We start from the raw sequence: 22,149 nt of genomic DNA, 5'->3' as shown, positions 1-22,149 counted from the left end.
TGAAAAGTCTCCATCCTGAGAGATGAAGAAGGTTGGGAGTTAAGAGCCAGTGTCTCTGAAGTCAGACAGATGTGGTTCTTGAGCCCAGTTCCGCTGTTCAGCAGCTCTGACCTCATGCCCTCAGCCACAGCATGTGATTACACAGGCTTTGTCTTGCACAAGGCCCCCTGGCTAAGAGAGCCCCGGAGGCCGGCACCCAGCCAGCAATCTGCTTGCCAAGGCCTGTGCCCTACTCTGGTACATTGCCCACCAGGGGAGTGGTGTCTTTTGGTAATCCGCACAAGGCCAGTGGCAGCCTGCCTGAGCAGCACCCTCACCTCCCCGAGCCTCAGTTTCCCTAACTGTAGAATGGAGGAGATGAGAGTCCCTCCCTTACAGGGTTCCTAGGAAACGGCTGAGATTAACACACAGAGAGGGCCTGACTTGGTGTCTAGCCAGAGTTAGTGCTCCATGAACAATGCTCACTTTTCTTTTTATTGGCCTGGTAAAACCTCCCAAAGTATTGCTAATCCGTTCAGAACCCTTCCAGAGCTCTTCCCTAGGTCACCTTTAAACTCCCTCCCTGCAGCTTGCAGCCAATGGCATTGTGAGTCAACACTGAATGAAATAAGTCCTTTGTCCAAAGGAGAACCTTCACAGGGCCGTGGGGACTCAGAATTCACTTCTCCTGCATACATATGGCCTGTTTCTTCATTCCCTCCACACTGGGCCTGATTTTAAACCCCGTCCCCACCAAGGCTCCTGGTGATCGGACACCCTCTGGGTTGCTGGTGCCCTAGGTCTACAGACCCTCCACTCCCTGCTTCCTCAAGCCCTGAAGGTCCAGATGAGGACCGAGGACTTGCCTGCCACAAAGCTGGGCAGGGCCACAGAGGCACCTGAGGTTTCCGACAGAAGAAAACCATCCAAAGTACGTGTGTGCTTCGGGAACACTAGCAAATTGGGCCTGTCCATCGGGTGTCTGGAGGGCAAGACTGTTCTGTCCCGTCTCATCCCTGGCTTTCCCTTGGAATTCCCGCACTCTCTGCTCAGCTCTGTCAGGTGAGAAGGTTCCAATCAATCAGCTTAAGATGTCTTGAGCAGGTCTGGAAACTTAGTATTCAACGTGAAGGTCTGTATCCATTCCAAGGACTCTATCTCATAAAAACAAAAGTAACTGCCTTTGCCACTTGATTTATACACGTGTTTCTGCTTGTGAAGGGGCCTCTCTTCTCAACGCTCCATTTGGGGAAAAGCAGACATGACCGACAAAGGAAGTGGCTTTGCACAGCAACACCCAATTCTGTTCAGTTTTCTAAATGACTAACAGGAAACTTTGAGCCAGGATGCCACTCAAGTCTGATTGCTTATCTGCGATCCTCACTTGAGTTGTTTCTGGCCAGCGTAAGAACAGGTCATCTTCTTCCCCATTCCTTGCAGGCCTAACCCTCTGAATTTCTGAGTGAGGGATGAAAAGGGAAGAAAAACACGAGGAAGAAATAGGACAGAGAATACACACAAATTGCTGAAATCATAACCTGCCCCGCCCCAGCCCTGGCCACCCACGGAAGACAGATGAGTGGGGAAAAGGACTCCCACAGACGCCCCTCCCAGCTTCCCCTTTCATACAAGGTCTCCAGCCCTGGCTGGCGAATGCTGACACTTCCCCAAGGAGAACCGAACCTGTACCAAAACACTGCACTACTCAGGAACCGCGGCAGCAGCTGGTGACCGACAAGCCCACCCAGATCAAAACCTGAATGCTTATGGCCAAGGACCAAAAGGGTATTTCAAGTACCGGGGCCACTGGGGTCACAGAACCCAACGAGGGCTCTCATGTTGGAAACCCTGCGTTGACAAGCCAGTGGGAGTGGCTACTTCGAGGCAGGTGGGACTTCCAACAATCCTGGGACCTGGACCCACTTTTTAGCCTCCAACGCTATCTAATGTCCGGAAGTACCCTACTCACCAGAAGCCCAAGTTGAGAGAAGAAAAAAGTAAGCACAACTGTTACACCACAGGACTCATAGAGGCAACCAGGGTGGGGTCTCTGTGCTTTGGGCAATGCTAGGAGGTAAGTACACTGTCTCCTTGGGATGTACAGATGAGGAAACTGAGGCACAGGAAAAGTAAACGAACTTACCCACCGGATAGGCAGAAAGACAGCCAGAGAGACAGAGTGATTCAGAAGTCTGGATTCTAACCTCTCTGCACACATCTCCCCATCCCAAATGGTAAACAGATTTACTGAGCACATACTGTATACCAAGTACATGATTTTTCAATAGACATTCACTTGAGCACCTACTGTGTGCTGGGTACTGCTCTGGTTACTGGGGTTACGGTGACAGATAAAACAGACAAAGTCCCTAGCCTCTTTCTCATGTGAACTCATTCGGCCTTCACAGTAACCCTCCGAGGCATCGCCCTCCAGCTAACACGTGAGAAACTCAGAGATTAAGTGGTAAAAAGGGATTCAATCCCAAATCGGTATCCAAAGTCCTTGCTGCCCTGACCAGCCCCTTGCTGATATCACAACTCATTGTGTGTGCGCGCGCGTGTGTGTGTGTGCGTGTGTAGAGACAGGGTCTGGCACAACAACACCCCTTTTTTATTACAAAACCTTTTACTACAAAATCATAAGCACGTAATTCCGTAATGTAAAATATCACACTCAAGCACACTGTATAACATTTTAGGTGAGATGTTCCAATTAAAACAAAAATCATTACACCCAGGTATTACCCTACCAACCACACTCAAGCAGACCTTACTCCTGCCGGACCCTGTGTGTGTGTGTGTGTGTGTGTGTGTGTGTGTGTGTACATTTATGTTGGACTTGCTCATTTCCTGTCCTCTCCAGCCTGGGTGAGGGTAGAGACAGAGTCTGTCTGGTTGAGCATTAAGTTCCCTGGGCTGAGAACAGTCCCTGGTCCACAGCAGCAGTCCAATCAGGAGCTACTGAGCTTTAACAAACACTTGTTGAACCGAAGGGGCACAAACATGGAGCACAGGTGAGTTCCTTCTTCTGGCTCTTTCTTGCATTTCCCGAGTTTCCTTCGAGAGATGCTAACCCAGCTTGGCTGCCAGTTGTGACTGCAGCCAGCAAGTGCCCTGGGACCCTTTGGGATGGATTCATACCTCATCTGGACCCCTGCCACTTGCTGCTATGTTGGAAAACGAAAGCTTCAGCGACACCAAGAGTTTGAGCAAGTAACCATACGAGAGGAACAAAACAATAATGGAGAAAAAGAATGTAACTGCCTGAAGCTCAGTCCTCCAGTGCCTGAGGTGGGCTCTGGAGGGTCTCCGCTCCAAGGGGGAATAGAACTAGCCAGCAGGTCCACTTTGGATTCACGTGAAACACGTTCATGGAAATGTACAAGCAGTCTATCTGAAGTGTCTGGGCAGGGTGGCCACAGCCTCAGCACCAGGGCAACATCCTGGCCTTGAACTGGGGAGGGTGAATGAGATGACTCAGCTGAAGCTTTGGGCAGCAAGGCCAGAGCTCCAAAGCGGTGCAAGTTGGCAGTGACTGAGGCAGGAGAGTCCCAGCCACAGGAAACCAAGGAGGAGGTGGTGCCCCTCCACCGCCCAGGAGAGGACGGAGAAATTACAGCCCCCACTGAACAGCACTCTAAGGGCCAGACCATTCCAAGGACTTAACCCACAGTCACTTACTTGGTCCTCATCACAATTCTTGTGGTGGGTACAACTGTTAGGTGCTCCATTTTACAGAGAGGACACTGAGGTACTGTAAGATCACATGCGGAGCCTGGGTCACACAGCTGGGAAGGAGCTGAGCCAGGACTTCACCGCGGGCAGGCTGGCTCCAGAGCTCACTCCCTCATCCTGCTGCGCCATCACCCAGTCACTCACTGTGTGTGTGTCCTCAGCACCTGCTCTCTGCCAGGTGCTTGTTGGACCCACACAATAACCGTACGGGTGGCTCATCACTGCGCTCAGTTTCTAGTGGGCCAAAGTGGCCCACTTTGAGGAAAGCTGGGGCTCCCGGGAGTTCTCTAAAATGGTGATTCTCAACTGGGGACAATTGTCCCCCAAGGGAACATCTGTCAATGTCTAGAGGCATTTTGGTTGTCGAAACCCCGGGGGACGGGGAGGGGAAGAGCTCCTAGCACCCAGCTGGTGGAGGTCAGGGATGCTGCTCAACACCCTGCAGCGCACAGGGCAGCCCGTAACAGAATCATCGGGCCCCAAGTGTCCGCACGGTTAAGGTTGGCAAGTCCTGCTCTGAAACGTCGGGCTGAGATTCGCACTCTCCTTTCCATACTCTATAGGCACAAGCACACATGCACACATGCACAGATGTGTGCGCACACACTCTGCTGCGTTCACACACTCACACACCGGAGCTGGAAGAGAAGCTTTGTCATGAAAGCCACCGCCAGCCCTCAGTCCAGGGAGTGCCTGGCACTCTGCGGGGGTGAGAGGGAATGGCCCCTGCTCTCCTGGAGTTTTTGTGCGGTCTAGCTGAAGAGCCAAAATGAGCACACAAGAAACAAGAAGCTGTCTTCAAGACAAAGGCCATGCTGTAGGTCACAGCAGCTGTGGGCTCTCAGAGGAAAGAGACCTAGAGAGGCCTCATGAAGGAAGTGAGGCTGGAGGGAGAGGGTGGGGAGAGGGAGTGCAAGGGGAAGAACTAGAGTGAGAGCCCTGAAGAGCTGGGTGGGGAGGGAAGGCAGGGGGGGGAGGGAGGCGGGAGAGGAGATTAGCCAGACACGTGCAGCCCCAGGATGGCGACTCTGGCCCTTGATGCCGTGGCCAACTACAGGGGGCCAGGTGTTCGGAGAAGAGTTCAAGAACAGCCCATGGATGGCTGTGCTGCTCTCACGGGACCTCCTCCAGACAGGGAACGAGGTAGCAGTGAGGATACAAAGGCAAGACGGGGCGACTCTGTCCATCTGAACCTTATGAGGCACCAGAAAGTGAAAAACCTCCAATCTCTGCCCCTCTCCATCCCACCACCGATGCCCACTCCTCTAGCTACTCCCTTATCTATCCATCCACCCCATGCACCCACCACCCATCCATCTATGCATCAATCCATCCATTTATCCATCCACCCACCCACCCATCCATCCATCACCCAATCAACAGCTACTAAATGAGCACCTGCTTTGTGCAAGGCATTATGCGCTGGAAAAGAGCAAGAAACACGGTATTGCTGCCACAGAATTTCATTCTGTGGAGAAGCCAGATAATTCCACACAGGGCTGCAGTGGAATATTCCACTGGGGTGAGAATGAGCGCGATGGCAGGAGCCATAGGAACACGAAGCAAGAGGTGCACACACCCCTGACCTGTGAAATGGGGACCTCAGTATGAATAATGGTGGTGTTCTCTGCTGCCTCTGGCAGAAAGAAGGAAATTCCTACCGGACCGTAAGCTTCCTGAACGCAGAGCCTGTGCCCCTTTCAACTCGGGGCCCCAATACCCAGCTCAGGACCATCACTTAACCCAGGCTTACTGAACTTAATTGATCCGAACTGACTATTAAAATGCCTTTCTTATCCTCGGCAGCTCCTAGCTCCACCCCTGACTCCTCTCTTCCTTTCAGGCCCACATCCAATCCAGGAGGAAAAACCCCATTTGCTCCACCCACAGCACACGCATCCAGATTCTCAGCACATCTCCCCTCCTCCACTGCCGCGCCCCCCCCTCTGCCCCCCCCCCCGCCCCCGCCACCGACGCGCTCCACCACCAAGTCTTGCCTGGTTATTGTGACAGTTGCCTTGCTGACCTCCATGCTTCCAAATTTATTTTTGTTAAGATTTTATTTATTTATTTTTAGAAAGAGGAGAAAAGAGAGGAGGGAAACTTCGTTGTGAGAGCGAAACATGGATTGGTTGTCTCCAGTGCGGGACCTATCCTTGATCAGGACCAAACCCGCAACCCAGGCAGGTGCCCTGACTGAGAATCAAACCAGAGACTTTTTGCTTTGTGGGATGACGCCCAACCAACTGAGCCACACCAGTTCGGGCTCCCTGCTTCCACATTTAATTCCCCTCTACTTATCCACCACAAAGCTGCTAGGATGATTCTTTTAAAACAAAACAGAACATTCTACAATTCCATGAAACCCTAAAATGCTCCACCCATTCCATTCGGAGTAAAAACCAAAGTCGTCAGGGCATGACCCAGGTGCTGCCCAGCCCACCCTCCCCCTGAAGAGCCATGTCCTACTAGTGCACCCGTTTCTCGCTCTCCTCCTTCCACACATCAGAGGGGCTCCCCGCTCAGGACCTTGGCCTTGACTTTTTATTCTATCTGAATGCTTTTTCCTGAAGAAACCTGCCTCCACCAACGAGGTAAGCAGCAAAATCCCAGTCTCCAGGCAACCCCCCAGGGTTCAGCTGGCACCAGGTAGGCTCCTCCTCCACAGTCCAACATGCCAGTCGCAAGGCCTGGCACTGCCCCCACTGAATCCAGCCCAATAAGTGCCTGCTCGGCATCGCTTCTGCCCAGACCCTGTGTGGCATCCTGAGGCACGGGTGCAGGTCAGAAGTTCCACGTAGTTTAGCCTCCGACCCGAGGGATCCTGGGTCGTCAGTGGAATACTGAGTGCCCTGGAGCGATGCCTGGAGAAGGGTCTGGGGAAGTGCCCACGTTGTTAGTCACACTTCCCCACATCCCCAGCTTCCCTGACGGAGGCTTTAAACAATGCAGACGCTGACAGTGTCCTGGTGGGGTCAGAAGGGCAAGGGATGACTTTCTCCAAGGAGAACAAAAAACGGAGTCAGACTTGAGAGGCTCACAGACTCAGCTGACTGCTTTTCGACTTGCACCAATTAAAGGAATTGGGAAGAAAGGAGAATGCTCCTATTAAAAGGAACATTTGCGGTGTCTCTACCCATTTCCCTCTGGAGTTGGAAGGCGATAAACATCATCATTCCCTGTTTGCAGAACATTTGCTGTAAAACACAGACTGTGGCGCCCATGTGTAATTAAGTATTAAATGAACAGCCTGTAAGCCTTAAAAAATAAAAACCCACAAAAAACCCAGAAAGAAGTCCAAAGGTCCGGAAGTCAGCAGAACATTATGGTGGATACACTGCCTGTCTCAAACTACAGCGGCAACATAAGGATGCTGACCTCAGGGGGAAGCAGAGTCTAGCAGACACTGTCTGTCGAGATCCATCCAAACAGAAACATTATGGTTGGGTGCAAGAGGCTCCCAGCTAACGAGGCCCCTGTGAACCTAAGGATCAGGACAATCTCCTATGGGGACTCCAACAGCCAGCCCAGCGGGCACTCCTCAAACAACCCCCAGTTGCCGAAACACTGGAAAGGAGGAGGCCCGGGCACCTGAGAATTGACAGGAGGAAGGAATGAGCTTTCCAGCCCATGTGTTTTTTTGCACCTGACTAATTTCCGGGGACCGGTGCAAAGACACAGTTATAGCAAAGACATGTGTACTAAGATCTGTCCAGGCTTTTCCCTTGGGGCTCTTTTCCCCATTGCTCCCGAGAGGCCTTCTCGGGTTACCTATTTAAGACCACTCCCTCCAGTATTTTCATTCATGAACGACGCTCCTTTATTACAATAATACATATCACAATTGGTGATTGTATGATTATTGTACTGTCCACGTAGTTCTTCTTTGTCTTCCCCACAGACTATAAGCTCCAAAGGGGAGGAGCCATACTGGCCTAATTCTAGTAACCTCAGTGTCTAGCCTAGTGCCCAGCACATAGGACACACCAAGCAAATATTTAAGAAATAAGTGAAGAAAGGATGAGTGAATGAATGAACAAGTTAGTGAGTAAATGATGTTTTCTATCCCCCCTCCCTAAGTGTTGCCTTTGACAACACCTGGTCTCTCTGTAGCAGAGTCTTGCTGTGATGTATTTGGGTTGTCTGTTCCACCCACGCCTCCTACTCAAACAATCTGCCCCCACCCGTGGCTCAGGCTCAATGAGTAACAAGCTTCACGACCCCACCCCATAGTCACAGTGTACTGGACCAGGCAGGGCAGCACCCTGATCAGACTGGGGCCTATTCTTAGGCAGGTAATGATCTCCAACTTGAGTGGCCTTTCCTTAAAATGATGAGTCGGCCACATATTCTCTCTCAGAACTTCGACAAATCAGCAGAGAGAGAAGATTCGGTAGATACTTGAACTGCAAAACAGTGCGGATTAGGGCAGGGGGCCCCCATCATGGTGTTATCAGATGAATATCAAAATCAGAAAGGAGCAGAGGACTCAGGAGTTGGCCAGGAGACAAGTTAGAGGGAAGCTGATGTGTTTAGAGAACACGGAAAGCTGTGGAAAGAACGTCGGAGGTTTGCAGGACTCCTAAGCTCAGGCCCTCCCAGGAGCCTGCCACTCTGATTTCCTGAATTTCTGTTGGGTTCCCCTGACCCTTAAAACACACTGCTTCCCCCTCTACACACACATACGCACCACCCAACTTTTTATCAAACCAGTATGAGTGCATCTAGTTCCTTGTAATAAGAACCTGTGCTGCAAGGGACTCCGGCACCCACTGCCCACCCCGCGTCTGCCCAGCTCCGCATGGACTAGCTCTGTCCAGGGTCCTGGGCTGCATCCACATCGCCTGCATCCCTGGTCAGGTTCAGCCACATTCCCCATCAAAATGTGGGAAAGACCCCTTCTCCACGTTTGCAGAGCTCGTTATACTATTTGAATTGTGCCCCTTCCCCCAAAACAAAGGGCATGTTAGAGTCTTAACCCCCAGGGCCTCAGAATGTGGCCTTCTTTGGTGATCAGGTCTTTACAGAAGTAGTCAGGTTAAACGGGGTCATTAGGGTGAGCCCCAACCCAGTATGACTGGTGTCCTTACTAAAAGGGTAATTTTGGAGAAAGACACCAACACGGGAAGGATTCCATGTGAAGGTGAAGGCAGAGACCAGGGTGATACCCCTACAAGCCAAGGAACTGCAAAGATTTCCTGCAATGCACTAGAAGCCAGGGGAGAGGCCTAGATCAGATTCTCCCTCACGGGCCTCTGAAGGAATCAACCAATACCCCCCACACCCCACGCAGGTACACAACCATAACTAGAGACCACCTGCATAGAGAGGAGGTTTCTAAGCAGAACTGAAGCCCCTGTACAAATCTACCTGGCAGGCCCAGCTGCAGAGCAAACAAATATTTTACCTATGCTCACCTGCCTTGAAGCCTTCTTTTACCGTCCCTAAATTTCATGCCACAGACCACAGGTCATCTGGTATCAAGTCAATTCTTGTCCCCACTACTGCCATAAATTAATATGTTGAAGTCCCAACCCCCAGTACCTCAGCATGTAACCATATTTAGAGAGCAGGTCTTTAAGGATATGATTAAGTTAAAATGAGTCTGTTAGGCTGGGGGCCTGATCCAATATGACTGGTATCCTTCTAAGAAGAGGAAGAGACACCTGGGGGGAAGCATGCACAGAGGGATGACCATGTGCGGATAAAGTACCGAGAAGGCAGCTGTCTGCAAGCCAAGGAAGCTTCAGGAGAGACACCTGGGCACTATGGGCACCTCGGTCTTAGATTTCCAGCCTCCAGGACTGTGAGAACAATAACTTTCTGTTGTTTAAAACACCTAGTCTGGGTATTTTTGCTATGGCAGCCTTAGCAAGCTAATATATCATCTCCAATATCTTTCTCATCTTTCTTCCTTAGGAATGGCACTCCTAATTTTTAGCCTCCATTACAAACTACATGTTCTAGCTTCCCTTGCAGCTAGGTACAGTCCCATGATTAGGTATGGGCCAATAGGATATAAGAAAGTGTCAAGTGGGTCATGGCCTTCTGGTTGCCTTCATTCTTCCTGCTGTCTGGAAGGTGAACCTGGCAGCTAAACCTTAAGCAGCCAGTTTGCTTCAGGAGGCAGAAGCCTTGCCAAGGAAGCAGTGCAGGAGACAGGATGAGCCTCTCTCCCACCTCTTCGTGGGCCATTTATTTCTAGGCTTTCTGTGAGGGAGAAATAAACTTCTAGCGTGGTTAAAGCTACAATTTTGGAGGTTTTCTGTCACCCATAGTCACACTAAATCCCACCTGATACAGTTACTTATTCTTTCTATCTCCTCCTTTCCCACCATCCCTTCTCTCCTCCAAAGAGAAAGCTCTCATCACTGACAAGAGTCTCAGGCAGAGGGGATTAAGACAGTAAAGACCAAGAGGAAATGTTAAATATATACTGTATTTTGCTGTGTATAATGTGCACAGTTTTGCCCAAATTTTTCAGAGAAAAATAAGGATGTGCATTATACATGGGTAGTACTAATTCCATATCTATATAAGTGTTTTTAATTCTCTAATTTATGCATATGAATTAAAAGTGTAACTATAGAAAGCAATAATGATATCCATATGCAAAATAATACCCTGGAATATTATAATTGGTCTTATATATAAATAAAAAATTAAATTAAAAAATTTAAATGAAAGATTTGTTCCTGAAAGTTTGGGCCAAAAATGTGGGTGGGCATTACACATGGGAATGCATTGTACAGGGCAAAATACAGTAAGTGGACTCCCACAAGATTAACTGTGCGCACAGGCAGTGGAAAGGTAAACTGTCACTCACTTCTGTTCTTCTACTTTATCCCTGTCCTTCCCCTAATTAATTATACTGACTTCTTACAGATGACAATCTGCTCAAAAGTTTCTCTGCTCCCAGAATGAAGTCCAAATTGATAAGCTTTGCACTCAAAGCCCTTCCCAATCTGGTGGTAATCTATATCTCCAATGCTCTTTCTCACTACAAACATCCTCTAAAACAGAAGCCAATTATATATTGTTTAACCCCAATACCATACACATTTCAACCTGCTGCCTTTGTCTATAATGTTCCTCCACCCAGGTCCCCTCCTAGTGTGGTGTGAAGAGTCTAGGGTCTGAAGTCAACTGAATTTAAGACCCAGCCCATGTACTTTCAAGTTCGACAAACACTGAGCCTCCGTTTCTTCATCCATAAAATGAAAATCATAATACACTGTCTCACAGAGACGTTCAGAAGCAGCCCCTACCCTGCCACCAACAGGATCTCGCACAAGATGGGTCTTGTAAACCATAGAGCGATCCGTTTTATGAGGCATGGCTCTCCCGAGCCTGGCCTTAGGGCGCACTACCCTGTGTCTCTCTGGGCCCTGCAAATATTGGGTAAGGCCCTTGCCTTCAGTCAACGACTTTCACAAAGACAGCCAACATTCTAAGTGCTTTTCATGCAGTTGCTTTTCACAACAATCTCCTGAGACCCATATTATCATCAGGACCTCGATGTCACAGATGAGAAAACAGGACCTGATTTCAACCCAGTTCTGACGTCATTGCCCAAGCCTCTAACCGTGCACACGCATCTCTTGAAGGGCAGAGGCTGTGCTTTTTCTTACTCATAGCCACAGTGTCTTGTCCCTGGAAACTCCTACCACACCTCTACCCAAGGGTCCTCTCCGGGACTCTAATGGATCTCTTATTAAGGCTCCAACACAAAAGGAAAAACAGCCTGCCAAGGGTCTACCTGAGGGTCACCCTGCTGCCCACCAAGCAGCAAGGGGAGCAAGAAGCCAAGCGGTTCTGGTGACGAAGCAGCCTCCTGCAGAGCCAGCTGCCCAGACAGACGGACTCCAGCAGCCCACACCACCCAGCCCAGAGGAAGCCAAGGCCGCTCTGCACCCGCACTGCAGAGGAACCCCAACGGGAAAGTGAAGTTCAGGCTCCCCTGTGTCAGGCCTGGCTGGGCCTCTGGAGACACTCTGAGGACCCCCAATCCTCTCCGTGACTCCACCTCTTTGTCTTCCTCTAAGCCTTCATATTCATGATCTCAAATGCTCTTCATAAAAGAACACCTTGACAAGGAAAAGCAGTAATGCCTAGACTTACAAGGAGAGAATCAGAACACAGACCTGTCGGCAAACCGTGAGGGTGTCAGAACTCAAACCCGAACCAGTTTCGCCCTGGGCACTGTCCTTTCTGTTTAATGACCCATCTCCCCTCTCGTCATAACACTAAGCCTTGCCTTTTCCTTCCATCCACCCAGAGCCTGCAGATGAGGGGTGAAGCTGGCCGTCCTTAGTTCTGCCAGTTATGGGCACAGAAAAATCGATCCCTTTGATGAGCGAGCACCTAGCAAGTACTCTCCGGCTCCCTAGCGGGTCACAGACCTTCTGACCCCCATAAAATAGAATCTTCCTAGGTGACCGTGAAAAATGTCTATGTCATCAGCTCAAGAAGCCTCCAGGTCTGGGCGTAACAGAGTTCCCAGACCCCACGCATGTAAGTGGGATTGCCTCTATCACGGAGGGTGAGAACCTACTCCACCCTGTCACCACATCCCATCCTGCAATGTCATGTCCTCAGCTGGGCCTCCGTGCAGAGGACAGAGTCTAAACACAACAGTTCATATCACTTAGTGAGGATTACTTTACACAACTGTCATTCTTGGAACATTGTGTGAATTAATTCCTTTAGTGCCCCCCACAACCCTGGGAGATAGGTGCTGTTATTATCCCCATTACACAGACAAGGAAACTGAGGCCTGGAAAGAGTAAGTAACTTGTCAAGGACACAGAGCAGGAACACGCTGCAGCCCCTGGGACAGAGTGTAGGGCTCCTCCACCACTCTCAGTCTCCCCCATTAACTGCCCCGGTGACCCCGGACCACCCACGCTGTCCCTTGTCTGCCCCNCTCTCGTCATAACCCTAAGCTTTGCCTTTTCCTTCCATCCACCCAGAGCCTGCAGATGAGGGATGACGCTGGCCGTCCTTAGTTCTGCCAGTTATGGGCACAGAAAAATCGATCCCTTTGATGAGCGAGCACCTAGCAAGTACTCTCCGGCTCCCTAGCGGGTCACAGACCTTCTGACCCCCATAAAATAGAATCTTCCTACGTGACCGTGAAAAATGTCTATGCCATCAGCTCGAGAAGCCTCCAGGTCTGGGCGTAACAGAGTTCCCAGACCCCACGCATGTAAGTGGGACTGCCTCTATCACAGAGGGTGAGAACCTACTCCACCCTGTCACCACATCCCATCCTGCAATGTCATGTCCTCAGCTGGGCCTCCGTGCAGAGGACAGAGTCTAAAAACAACAGTTCATATCACTTAGCGAGGATTACTTTACACAACTGTCATTCTTGGAACATTGTGTGAATTAATTCCTTTAGTGCCCCCCATGACCCTGGGAGATAGGTGCTGTTATTATCCCCATTACACAGACAAGGAAACGGAGGCCTGGAAAGAGTAAGTAACTTGTCAAGGACACAGAGCAGGAACACGCTGCAGCCCCTGGGACAGAGTGTAGGGCTCCTCCACCATTCTCAGTCTCCCCCATTAACTGCCCCGGTGACCCCGGACCACCCACGCTGTCCCTTGTCTCCCCCCCGCCACCCTACACACTGGCTCGGCACAAATCTGTTCACGTCCCTCCCCTGCTCACAAGCCCTCTGTGGCTCCCCATTGCCTAAGTGGAAAAAGTCTCAGCTCTTGGCCTGGCATTCACGGCCTTCTGAAATGTAGCTCTGACTTGGTTTGGGCATAGTCATTCTCTCCAATGCACCCTTCCCCCAAGGTGGAAGGAGCAACCCCTTTGCTTCCCTGGACACACACCATCTATATCCCACTTTCATTCCTGGACCGCATCGACCCCGCTACCTGCAGTGGCCTGTGACCCTGAATAGTGCCCATCTTCCCCTGAGAAGAGTTTCAACTCGATACCCCTCAGCTGGAAGGGCCAGAGTGAGAGAACCTTTGAAGTTCAAAGTGGTCTTCATGGAGTCTAGTTCAAACTTTCCACTTCATAGATGGAGAAAGTGAGCCCCCTGGAGGGTCTGGATTATTATTTGTTCTCTGGATGGGGACTATGTATCTTAAGACCGTGCCTAGAGTACAGCGAGTGAAGGGATAAATGCTGAGTTCTCCGAGGCAGCGTTTCTCCCACAGTGGCCTTGGCGTCCCTTGCACCTGGTCACTCTCCACCCTCCTCTCACCTGCTCCACCCTCCTCTCTGTGGGCGGTGTCTGGTATCTGCCTGAGTAGCAAGCCTTAGAGAGGTTTTTAAATCTACACCTAAGTTTGAAAACCACATCGAGTCTATGGGGATTGCACCACAGATGTCACTTAGAGGAGTCCCGGTACCTGAGGCCTCCCTTCCCCCAGCCACCACTTCCGCATGAGCTGAGGCAAAGGCCTCTGGGACCTCAGATGGCTGAAGCCGATCAGGCTGGCTTCTTGGATATCCTCAGTTAGCCTGGAGGGAGCCTCTCTCCCCCCAGGCTCTCTAGGGCTGAGTGTAGGATCCCTGCCCTCTAGCCCCAGGCCCCAAGCCTACACAGCCTTCTGGACTAACACTCAGAGGTCACCTGACCCAGGAGGAACAGGCCAGGGAAGCAGGCAGATGGGTGCCCCTTCGGACAGAGGTGTAGGGAAGCACGCTGGGCCAGGCAAAGGCAACCCAGGGAAGAGAGCAGTGCTCACTCTATAAAGCCAAGTCTGCAGACAGGGAGCCGGAGTCCCCTCCTTAGACAGTGGAGTCTGGCACAGAGAGCCCAGCTGCCAAGCGCTGGGCTGGGCCCCATCTGGGGAAAGCACCAGCTTTTTCGAGAGGGGGCAGCCCACGGCAGGGAGGGAGATGGTGCGGGCTGAGCACAGCCTGCTGGGCGGGTGCCCACCTTTCTCTTCCATTGCCCCCTCTTCCCCGCCCAGCTGGCGCGCAGCAGGCTGAGGGAGCCACTGAGTCCCCTCGGACCTTGAATCAGCGCGCGCTGCCAGCACCCAAGCTGCTAGCTGCTGGCTCCCGCAGCATCTTTCTGTGCGCGCCTCTCTGGCCACCTGCCCTCTTCCCAGCTGCGGATCCCACAGCCACACCTACCCACGCCATGCCGCTCCTTATCAGTTTTTCGCCAGGGAGCCATGCTGGGCCGGGGGCCTGTGAGCCCCTGGAGTCGTCCCGCGGGGAAGCAGCCAGGGGGTGGCAAGGCGCCTGCCGGGCCCCACTTCCTTCCTCTTTTCAAACTCTCTCTCAGGCCCGCCCTCCCCTCCTCCCTGGGGAGCCCAGCTCCTCCCCCCTCATGGTGAGCAGGGGCCTAGTAGCAGCCTGGTGGCTAAAAGGGCAGAAAGCCCCCCTGAAAAACCAGGGCCACCCCAAGTTTGTCTCCTCCCCAGACGAGTGGGCAGAGGCCAAGCAGGTACTTGGGGCCACCCAGGCCACCACCACAAGTGGAGGAAGTGCCCGGATAACCGGGCCTAGTGACTGAGCAGAACTCCCGCCCAGCACCAGCACAAGGAGCGCTGGCGTCAGATGTGAGCTCAAATCCAACGTCTCATCACTGTGCAACTAGGGCATAAATGCCTTCATTTTCCTAAGCTCCAGTTTTCTCATCTGTCAAACGGGATGATAGTTCCTACTTTGTGAGATCATTGTGGAGATTAAAGAGACTGCACGCAGCAGGGAACACATAAGTGCCACTGTGAGGGTCAGAGAAAGAATGTATGCAGTTGGTGACATATAAGAGTTAAATAGCCACTGGAGGGGAAGTCACTTGCGGTTTTTATCCTCTTGGTGCCGCAGATGCATTTGAACATCTGATGAAAACTCAAAACACCTCTTCTCTGAAAATACATACCTGCAGGATTTACCAGCTACGCCAGGAGGCCAAGGGTGCCAGTGACAGGGACCCCAGGAAAGGCCCCTAGAGTTAGGCTAATGGAGACATGTCTTGATGGGGAACCCTCGTTTTTGCTCTGCGAGCAGATTCTATCAAGAAACAAAAAAAAATGCCTCTTCGATCCACAGTGAGAAGACTGAGCTGAAAGTCTTCCTGAGTTTTCTTTCTTCATTCATAACTCGCAGTACCCCTTTTCTGCCTTGCACCAGAGAATCAATAAGGTAAATTAAGCAACACCACAGCTGACGGGCAGCTATGGCAAAATATTAATTTCATTTTTATAAGGTTATTTCCTTTTCAGTTTTTTTTTTTAGCAGGACAAATTGGGGAGTGTCATTTACAGTGAGCAGTTGAATGGGTCAGGACTCCAACAGAAAAAGAGAATCATATATGAACACGGGATTGGCTCAGCAAGTTCAAAGTCTGTAGAACAGGCCAATAGAAAGAAGCCTGGAAATTCTCAGGCAGAAGCGGAAGCTGCTGCCCACAGCTGGAATCTCTTCTTTTTCAAGGGAAACTCAGTTAAGGCCTTCCAACTGATTGGATCAGGTCTGCTCAGATTGTTGAGGACAATCTCCTTTCCTTAAATTCAACTGATTGTAGATGTTAATTATATCTACAAAATAACTGCCAAAGCCACACCTAGATTAGTGATTGATTAAATAATTAATTAGGGTCTGCAGTCCCACCGAGCAACTCCTAAAACTAACCACAGCAACAGTATTTATTACAAATTGGACTATACATGAAAGGTTGGAGAATTTTTTTTCCATAAAAAAATCAGATAGTAAATATTTCAGCCTTTGCAAGCTAAAAGGCATAATCAAGGCTAGTATGTAGGTACTTACATAAGAGAAATCAAGTTTCCATGGTTTTTATTGATAAAATTCCAAATTTGATATAAATAATTGAGTATATTCTCTTGTGATACTGGTCAAAGAATAAAAATATATTTTTGAGATTACTTTTCACTTCACTGGAGTTCAAAGTTAGCGTTCCTTTTCATCAAAATAGACTGCAACTGTTCATGTGCTAATGGTGATCTGTAACTTTATTATAGATCTCTAGGCCCTTGAAATGTTATGGTACGCCTGGGAAACCCAAGTCACGCTGGGCCATGTACAAAGACGATTTAGGGTGGGGTTGACCATGCCAGAAAGACTCGTGGTATGATGTACATAGACAGATGTGAGCACTGGGCCCCGCAATGTCAGCTGATCTGGAGGTGGAGATCGATCATGTGGGCAATCAATCAATCAATCACGCCTCCGTGACAGATCCCCAATATAAACTTTGACACCGAGGTTTGGGTGAGCTTTCCTGATTGGCACTACCCATCCGTATTGTCACACATCAATGCCAGGGAAAGTGACATACCCTGACTTCACCTGGGGAGAACGACAGAACTTTTGGCACTTCCTCGGACTCCACTCCAGGCTCTTCCCGTGGTCACTTAAATCTGTGTCCTTTCTCAGTGACAAATGGTAACTGAGCCTAACAGCGGTCAGTGAGTTCTGCAAGTCCTGCTAGGGAATTGTTGACCCTGAAGGTGGTTTCAGGACTCCCCCAAATTTGCAGCCGGCGTCAGAAGTGAGAATAGTCTTCCGTTGATTGCGCACCCTCTAAACTTGGTAGCTGGCTCACCGGAACACTTGGCTAAAACTCTCAAATGAAAGTGCTGCCAAATACTCGTATCAGTCCGTGAGCATAAAATTTTATTAAGCATTTTCATTGCTCAAAAGGCATTTGTAGCGTTCTATTAAATCTCCTCTTGATGTGTGCCTTTTAGCATGTCATTATGTTCCAGATTAATCATTTCCAGTTGAAAGTGAGATGGAAGCTCCTCAACTGCACAGTTAAATAGATTTGGAAACTTAAAAATTTCATTTGCACTTGTACTGAGGTCTGAAAACACTGCTGAAACTGTACTTTGAGCCTGGAAAATGCGTTCACTGAAAATTGGTGTAGAAATGGAGACCTCAGTTTTTGTTTTAATTTTTGACGACACAGGAAGTTTTCAAAGCAGCTCACTATCACTGGTTTAAAACACTGATTGTCATGCAAATGACTTTACCATGGTATTCTGCATTAAGCTATTGTTTTGCGTTGCAATTTTGATTGACTCCATTAGGACACATTATGAAATGTTCAGCAAAAGCTAATTTCCAAAGTTATCCAGTGTCCAGTCATAGTGGTTGAGGGCTCTTCTTGTTTAGAAAAATTTCGGTCTTGAACCTGGGCTCAGATGACTTATTAAAAGCCATAGATGACTTATAACTGTGAAGCCAGCTGCTCTGAGGTTGGTACGGCAAGTCCGAATATGCAGCTACCATTTTTGTCAAAAGTCACAAAATAGACAATGGTTAAGTCCACAAGAGTTAATGCACTTCACCTTTGACACAATTGCTTCAATAACATAACAGACTGAAATATTTTCCACAAAATACCTTCTGATGAATAATGCAAGTTAGTATAACCTTCAAACGCTTTACATTTTCACAAGCTTTCTAAATTTGTCCAAAGGCCTTTTTCTGCTCACACATACATTTACTACCTACAGTTGTCACCCATATTAGCAGATTCTACTTCAGGTTGTACTGAATTACTATTGCCTCATTTTCTTGAAACATAATTTTGCCCATACTTTTTTTCACATGAACACTTCTTAGGCTACTTCTTCATTCACTTCAAAGTCAGTAGTGACTTGTCAAATGACCGACTGAGCTGTGTTCATAACATGTGGCAACTCATCGAAAGCCAAGGAAAACCACCAGAAACCACTTACCTGACTGTTAAACTGATTATTGATGTCACTGCCAGGGTCTTCAACTGCTCAAGCAATCACTGTCACCCAAAGGCTAGAAGTCTTAAACGACTTCTCCAGACACATTTCACCTGCTGCTACAATCAAACATAATTAAATTAATTAATCAGTAACTGTCCTTTCTTGTGTACTTAATAAACGAGCCACTTGAAGACTTCCTTCGGTTACAGTCCTATTTCCACTTTTATAAAAGCATTATGCTGTGATGAGATGCTCTGTTTTGAATGTGCTAATTTGTATGGATATCACTTTCTTGCATTGGGAATGCTGTGATGTGTGCTTACTCTATTGTGGGGTGTTCTTTCAGCACAGCTGTGGTATCACGGCAGAAGAAACACGATGTTTTCCTATCTAATCGACCACAAAATAAATCCACATTCCACTGCGCCTCAAAAGCGTGGCATTTGGATCCCACTGTATGTTCTTCTTTTGGTTTGTCTTAGCATGATGGCTGTTGCACAGACAATTAAAACAACATGTGGCTTTACAGTGACAAGCATGGCATTCGAAACACTGCGGAGTTGAAATCACATCCCTGAGATTTCCAGGTTGATGACCAGCACTGCAAACAACGCGAGCGCCATACGAGGTCTTCGCTGCAAGTGGTCAGCTCTGCCGTGGTGGTATGAAAGCAGTTATAGACGATACGTGAATGAATGAGCATGGCTGTATTCCAGTAAACCTTTATTCACTTATGGATGACGAAACTTGCATGTCATATAATTTCCACATGTCATGAAATATTCTTCTTTTTATTTCTCTTCAACTATTGAAAAACGTAAGAACTATTCTTAGTTCTTGGTCCATACAGAAACATCTGGTGAGTCAGATTCGGTCGATGAACCATAGTTTGTCATCCCTTGCTAGACAAAATTCTATTTCTTATAAACGCATGGTGACCTAAGAGATGCTTGTTTTTCCTCTTAGGTTTCTTTTTCTTTTCTTTCTTTTTTTAATCCTCACCTGGATATACGTTTATTGGTTTTGGATAGAGAGAGGAAGGGTGGAAGGGAGAGAGAGACATTGACAGGTTGTCTCCGGTCTGCACCCCAGCTGGAGATCAAACTTGCAGCCTAGGTATGTGCCCCGGCCAGGAATCGAACCTACAGCATTTTGGTGTATGGGACGATGCTCCAACCAACTGAGCCACCCAGCCAGGGTCCATCTGAGGTTTGTGATAACACATACAGACAAGTTCCCATCAATAGTGCAGTAAATGAAGTACTTGGTGAGAGGCCACGGGTGGGAGGCAATGCCAGAAGGTCCACGAGCTTGAAATTGGAGCACTGAAGATTTTTCCCTTATTTGGCTTGTAACACATCCGAAATAGGAATGTTTTTTTTAAAAATAATGTTAAACAAACCAACTATTGCACATTAAAAGAGCTGAAAAGTTGCTTATAGTCAAGGGAGATGAAGTTTAGAAAGTTATTTTGACGGAAGGTTAATTAACTTCTTAATAGAGTGGCTTTTCAGATAGAAATCTTTAAACTTCATACTGACTGGTATACGGCTTTTATATTTCTGAAATGTAAGCTTTTTATTTCAGTTAATGATTCTGTGGCATCATGAAAAATTTTGGCAAGAGAAATTGATGGTCAGATATAAAAATCTGACTAAAACTGCATAAAGAATTTACAACGACCTTGGCCGCACAATTTTATTAAACACCGTGTATCAGGTACCTAGCTATTAGGTAGAAAACGACTGACGATTCTAATTTCACATAAACTCTGAGAGACAGCGGTGGCAACACAAACTCGTCTGGCCGAGACCTCTGCTTAGGTCCAGATCCACGTGCCCAACTGGCCCCTGGAACTCCCCTCCCCCACATTCACGTCTCTCTTTCCACAACCAAGCTCATCTGCACAGCCACAGCCCAGGCCTATCTCCCTTCTGGCTCGACATATCCTATGGAACAGGTGAAGTGACCAGACTCTGCTTTCTAATGGATGCACTAGAATCTATACTCCATCAGTAACCTTGCTGTGTCGTTTAAGAGAACGTTTTTGAGCCTTTCAATGCCTCAATTTCCTGGGGGAAAAAAAAATGCTAACATTTATTGAGCACTTACTTCGTGCTAGCCTCTGATTTAACCCTTTACGTGCATTATGTTATTTAATCCTCAAAGTAGCCCTTTTAGGTAGGTAACATTATTATCCCCATTTTGCAATTAAGTATATGGAGGCTAGAGCAGTACAACCCCTTATTATGGCCATCAAATGCTGTGGCTGCCTACGGGTGGTATCATCACCTTCCACTTCACTCAGGTCAGAAGTGACTCATCTGAAACCCCTTTCAACCCAAATGATGATCTCGAAGACAGCTCTTGGATATGCCCTGCCCCCCACCCCCCACCATGTCCTTACCTTGTTCAGAATCCTCATCTGAAACTTGGACTTGAGCTCCCTGCCTCCAGTCTTGCCTTCTTCCAATTTCTTCATCATGTGACTTTCTAGACGTTTTGCCTGAGCAACTGTGGTCTTTTTAAACTCCCAAAATAAGCTAGGAAAGATAAACAAAGCAGGTTTGTGGGAACTTGGGAAATTTTACTGCCTTTGTGAAATCAAGGCGTTCCACAGAAGAGCCCCATGCCAAGCCTCCAGTACAGATCAAAGAAAATCCAGACTCCTGTTTAGGTAAATCGCAGAAATCTTTTTCCCTAGAGCACAGCAGAAGTGGATGGTTTTAAGGTTGGGTTTTCTCAGAACCATAGATTCAGGTCTGAGATTCTGCTACAGTTCAACTGCATGGCTGTAATGGTTATGGTTATTAAATATTAAAATATTTCCACAGCAGTTGCTAAAATGTCACTGCCTCAAGTCCCTGAAGTTTCCCCCTCCTATTCTTGCCTTGGGAAGCCCTGGCCGGCCTCCAAGTTTGTCCCCTATAGTATATGGGGTGGGCTCCCTTTCCTGCGGGTCTCCTCAACTCTCAGCCATAATGCACCTGGACCCCGGGTGCTAAGATTTGTCTACCTGCCATGCCAGGGTCTCTGGCCTACCCCACACTGGTGTCTGTCGTGTGGCTGTCTTTGGGAATTACAGCCTTCATAGTATTACTCCATAGTTTCATCATCTCTTCTTGTGTTACCCATGAGTCCTGGCAAATAGCTTCTATGAGCTGGTTCTGAGCGATGCTAACAGTCTGGAGCTAAAACTTGTACTTACCGAACTTTTACTTATCGGAGGGAACTCTAGGTGCCTCTCGGGACCCGGAAAGACTGGGTAAGAAGGACTTGAGGGCTCACAAGTAATTACCTGCAGTGAAGAAGGCAGGAGACTCCTTCAGTCCCAACACCAAAGACCACAGGTAGGTGGCGCTGCATTCAAATATGTCCACCCAAGGCCACAGTCAAATCTCCAGAAGTGAATGTATGAGTGGCACTGGAGATGAGGAAGGATCAAAAGCTCTCCTGCTTAACAGGGTTCACTCCAGTTCATCAAATGGTAATAGCCTCAAACCTTACTGCTAATTAACACTCCACACGGCTGCAGTGGGCTCTGTCTACGCAGCAAAACGAAGATGCCAAGGCCCGGGTTAACACACCTGGGTTGCTCCTCAGGGTGCTAGGTACACACGGAAGGACACGGGGCTGGCCCCTCTCGACCGGATGCTGGCTGTCCTCTACAGCTTCATTTCCGGCCTCCTCCGCCCCGCCCCTTCTTACAGCCCCGCCCCCTGCACCGAAGGCAGGCATTCACTCTACA

At 48.8% G+C, this 22,149-nt stretch overlaps 1 protein-coding gene across 2 annotated transcripts in view; it reads right to left on the bottom strand.

Annotated features, from left to right (window-relative positions):
- Positions 1-14,943, bottom strand: part of DOCK2 (dedicator of cytokinesis 2) — a 357,524-nt gene extending 342,581 nt beyond the window's left edge. For both annotated transcript variants that reach the window (XM_037057743.1, XM_037057741.1), the window contains exon 1: positions 14,821-14,943. In XM_037057743.1, the coding sequence (XP_036913638.1) occupies positions 14,821-14,863 (43 nt within the window). In that variant the 5' untranslated portion in view covers positions 14,864-14,943. The remainder of the gene's footprint in view (positions 1-14,820) is intronic.
- Positions 14,944-22,149: the final 7,206 nt, after the last annotated feature.

The sequence above is a fragment of the Sturnira hondurensis genome, unplaced genomic scaffold (genome assembly GCF_014824575.4).
Source record: "Sturnira hondurensis isolate 20B ecotype Veracruz unplaced genomic scaffold, ASM1482457v3 Scaffold0009733, whole genome shotgun sequence".
NCBI classification, from domain to species: domain Eukaryota; kingdom Metazoa; phylum Chordata; class Mammalia; order Chiroptera; family Phyllostomidae; genus Sturnira; species Sturnira hondurensis.
The sequence above is the reverse complement of the archived record's forward strand: the minus strand, read 5'-3'. Positions and strand labels throughout refer to the sequence as shown.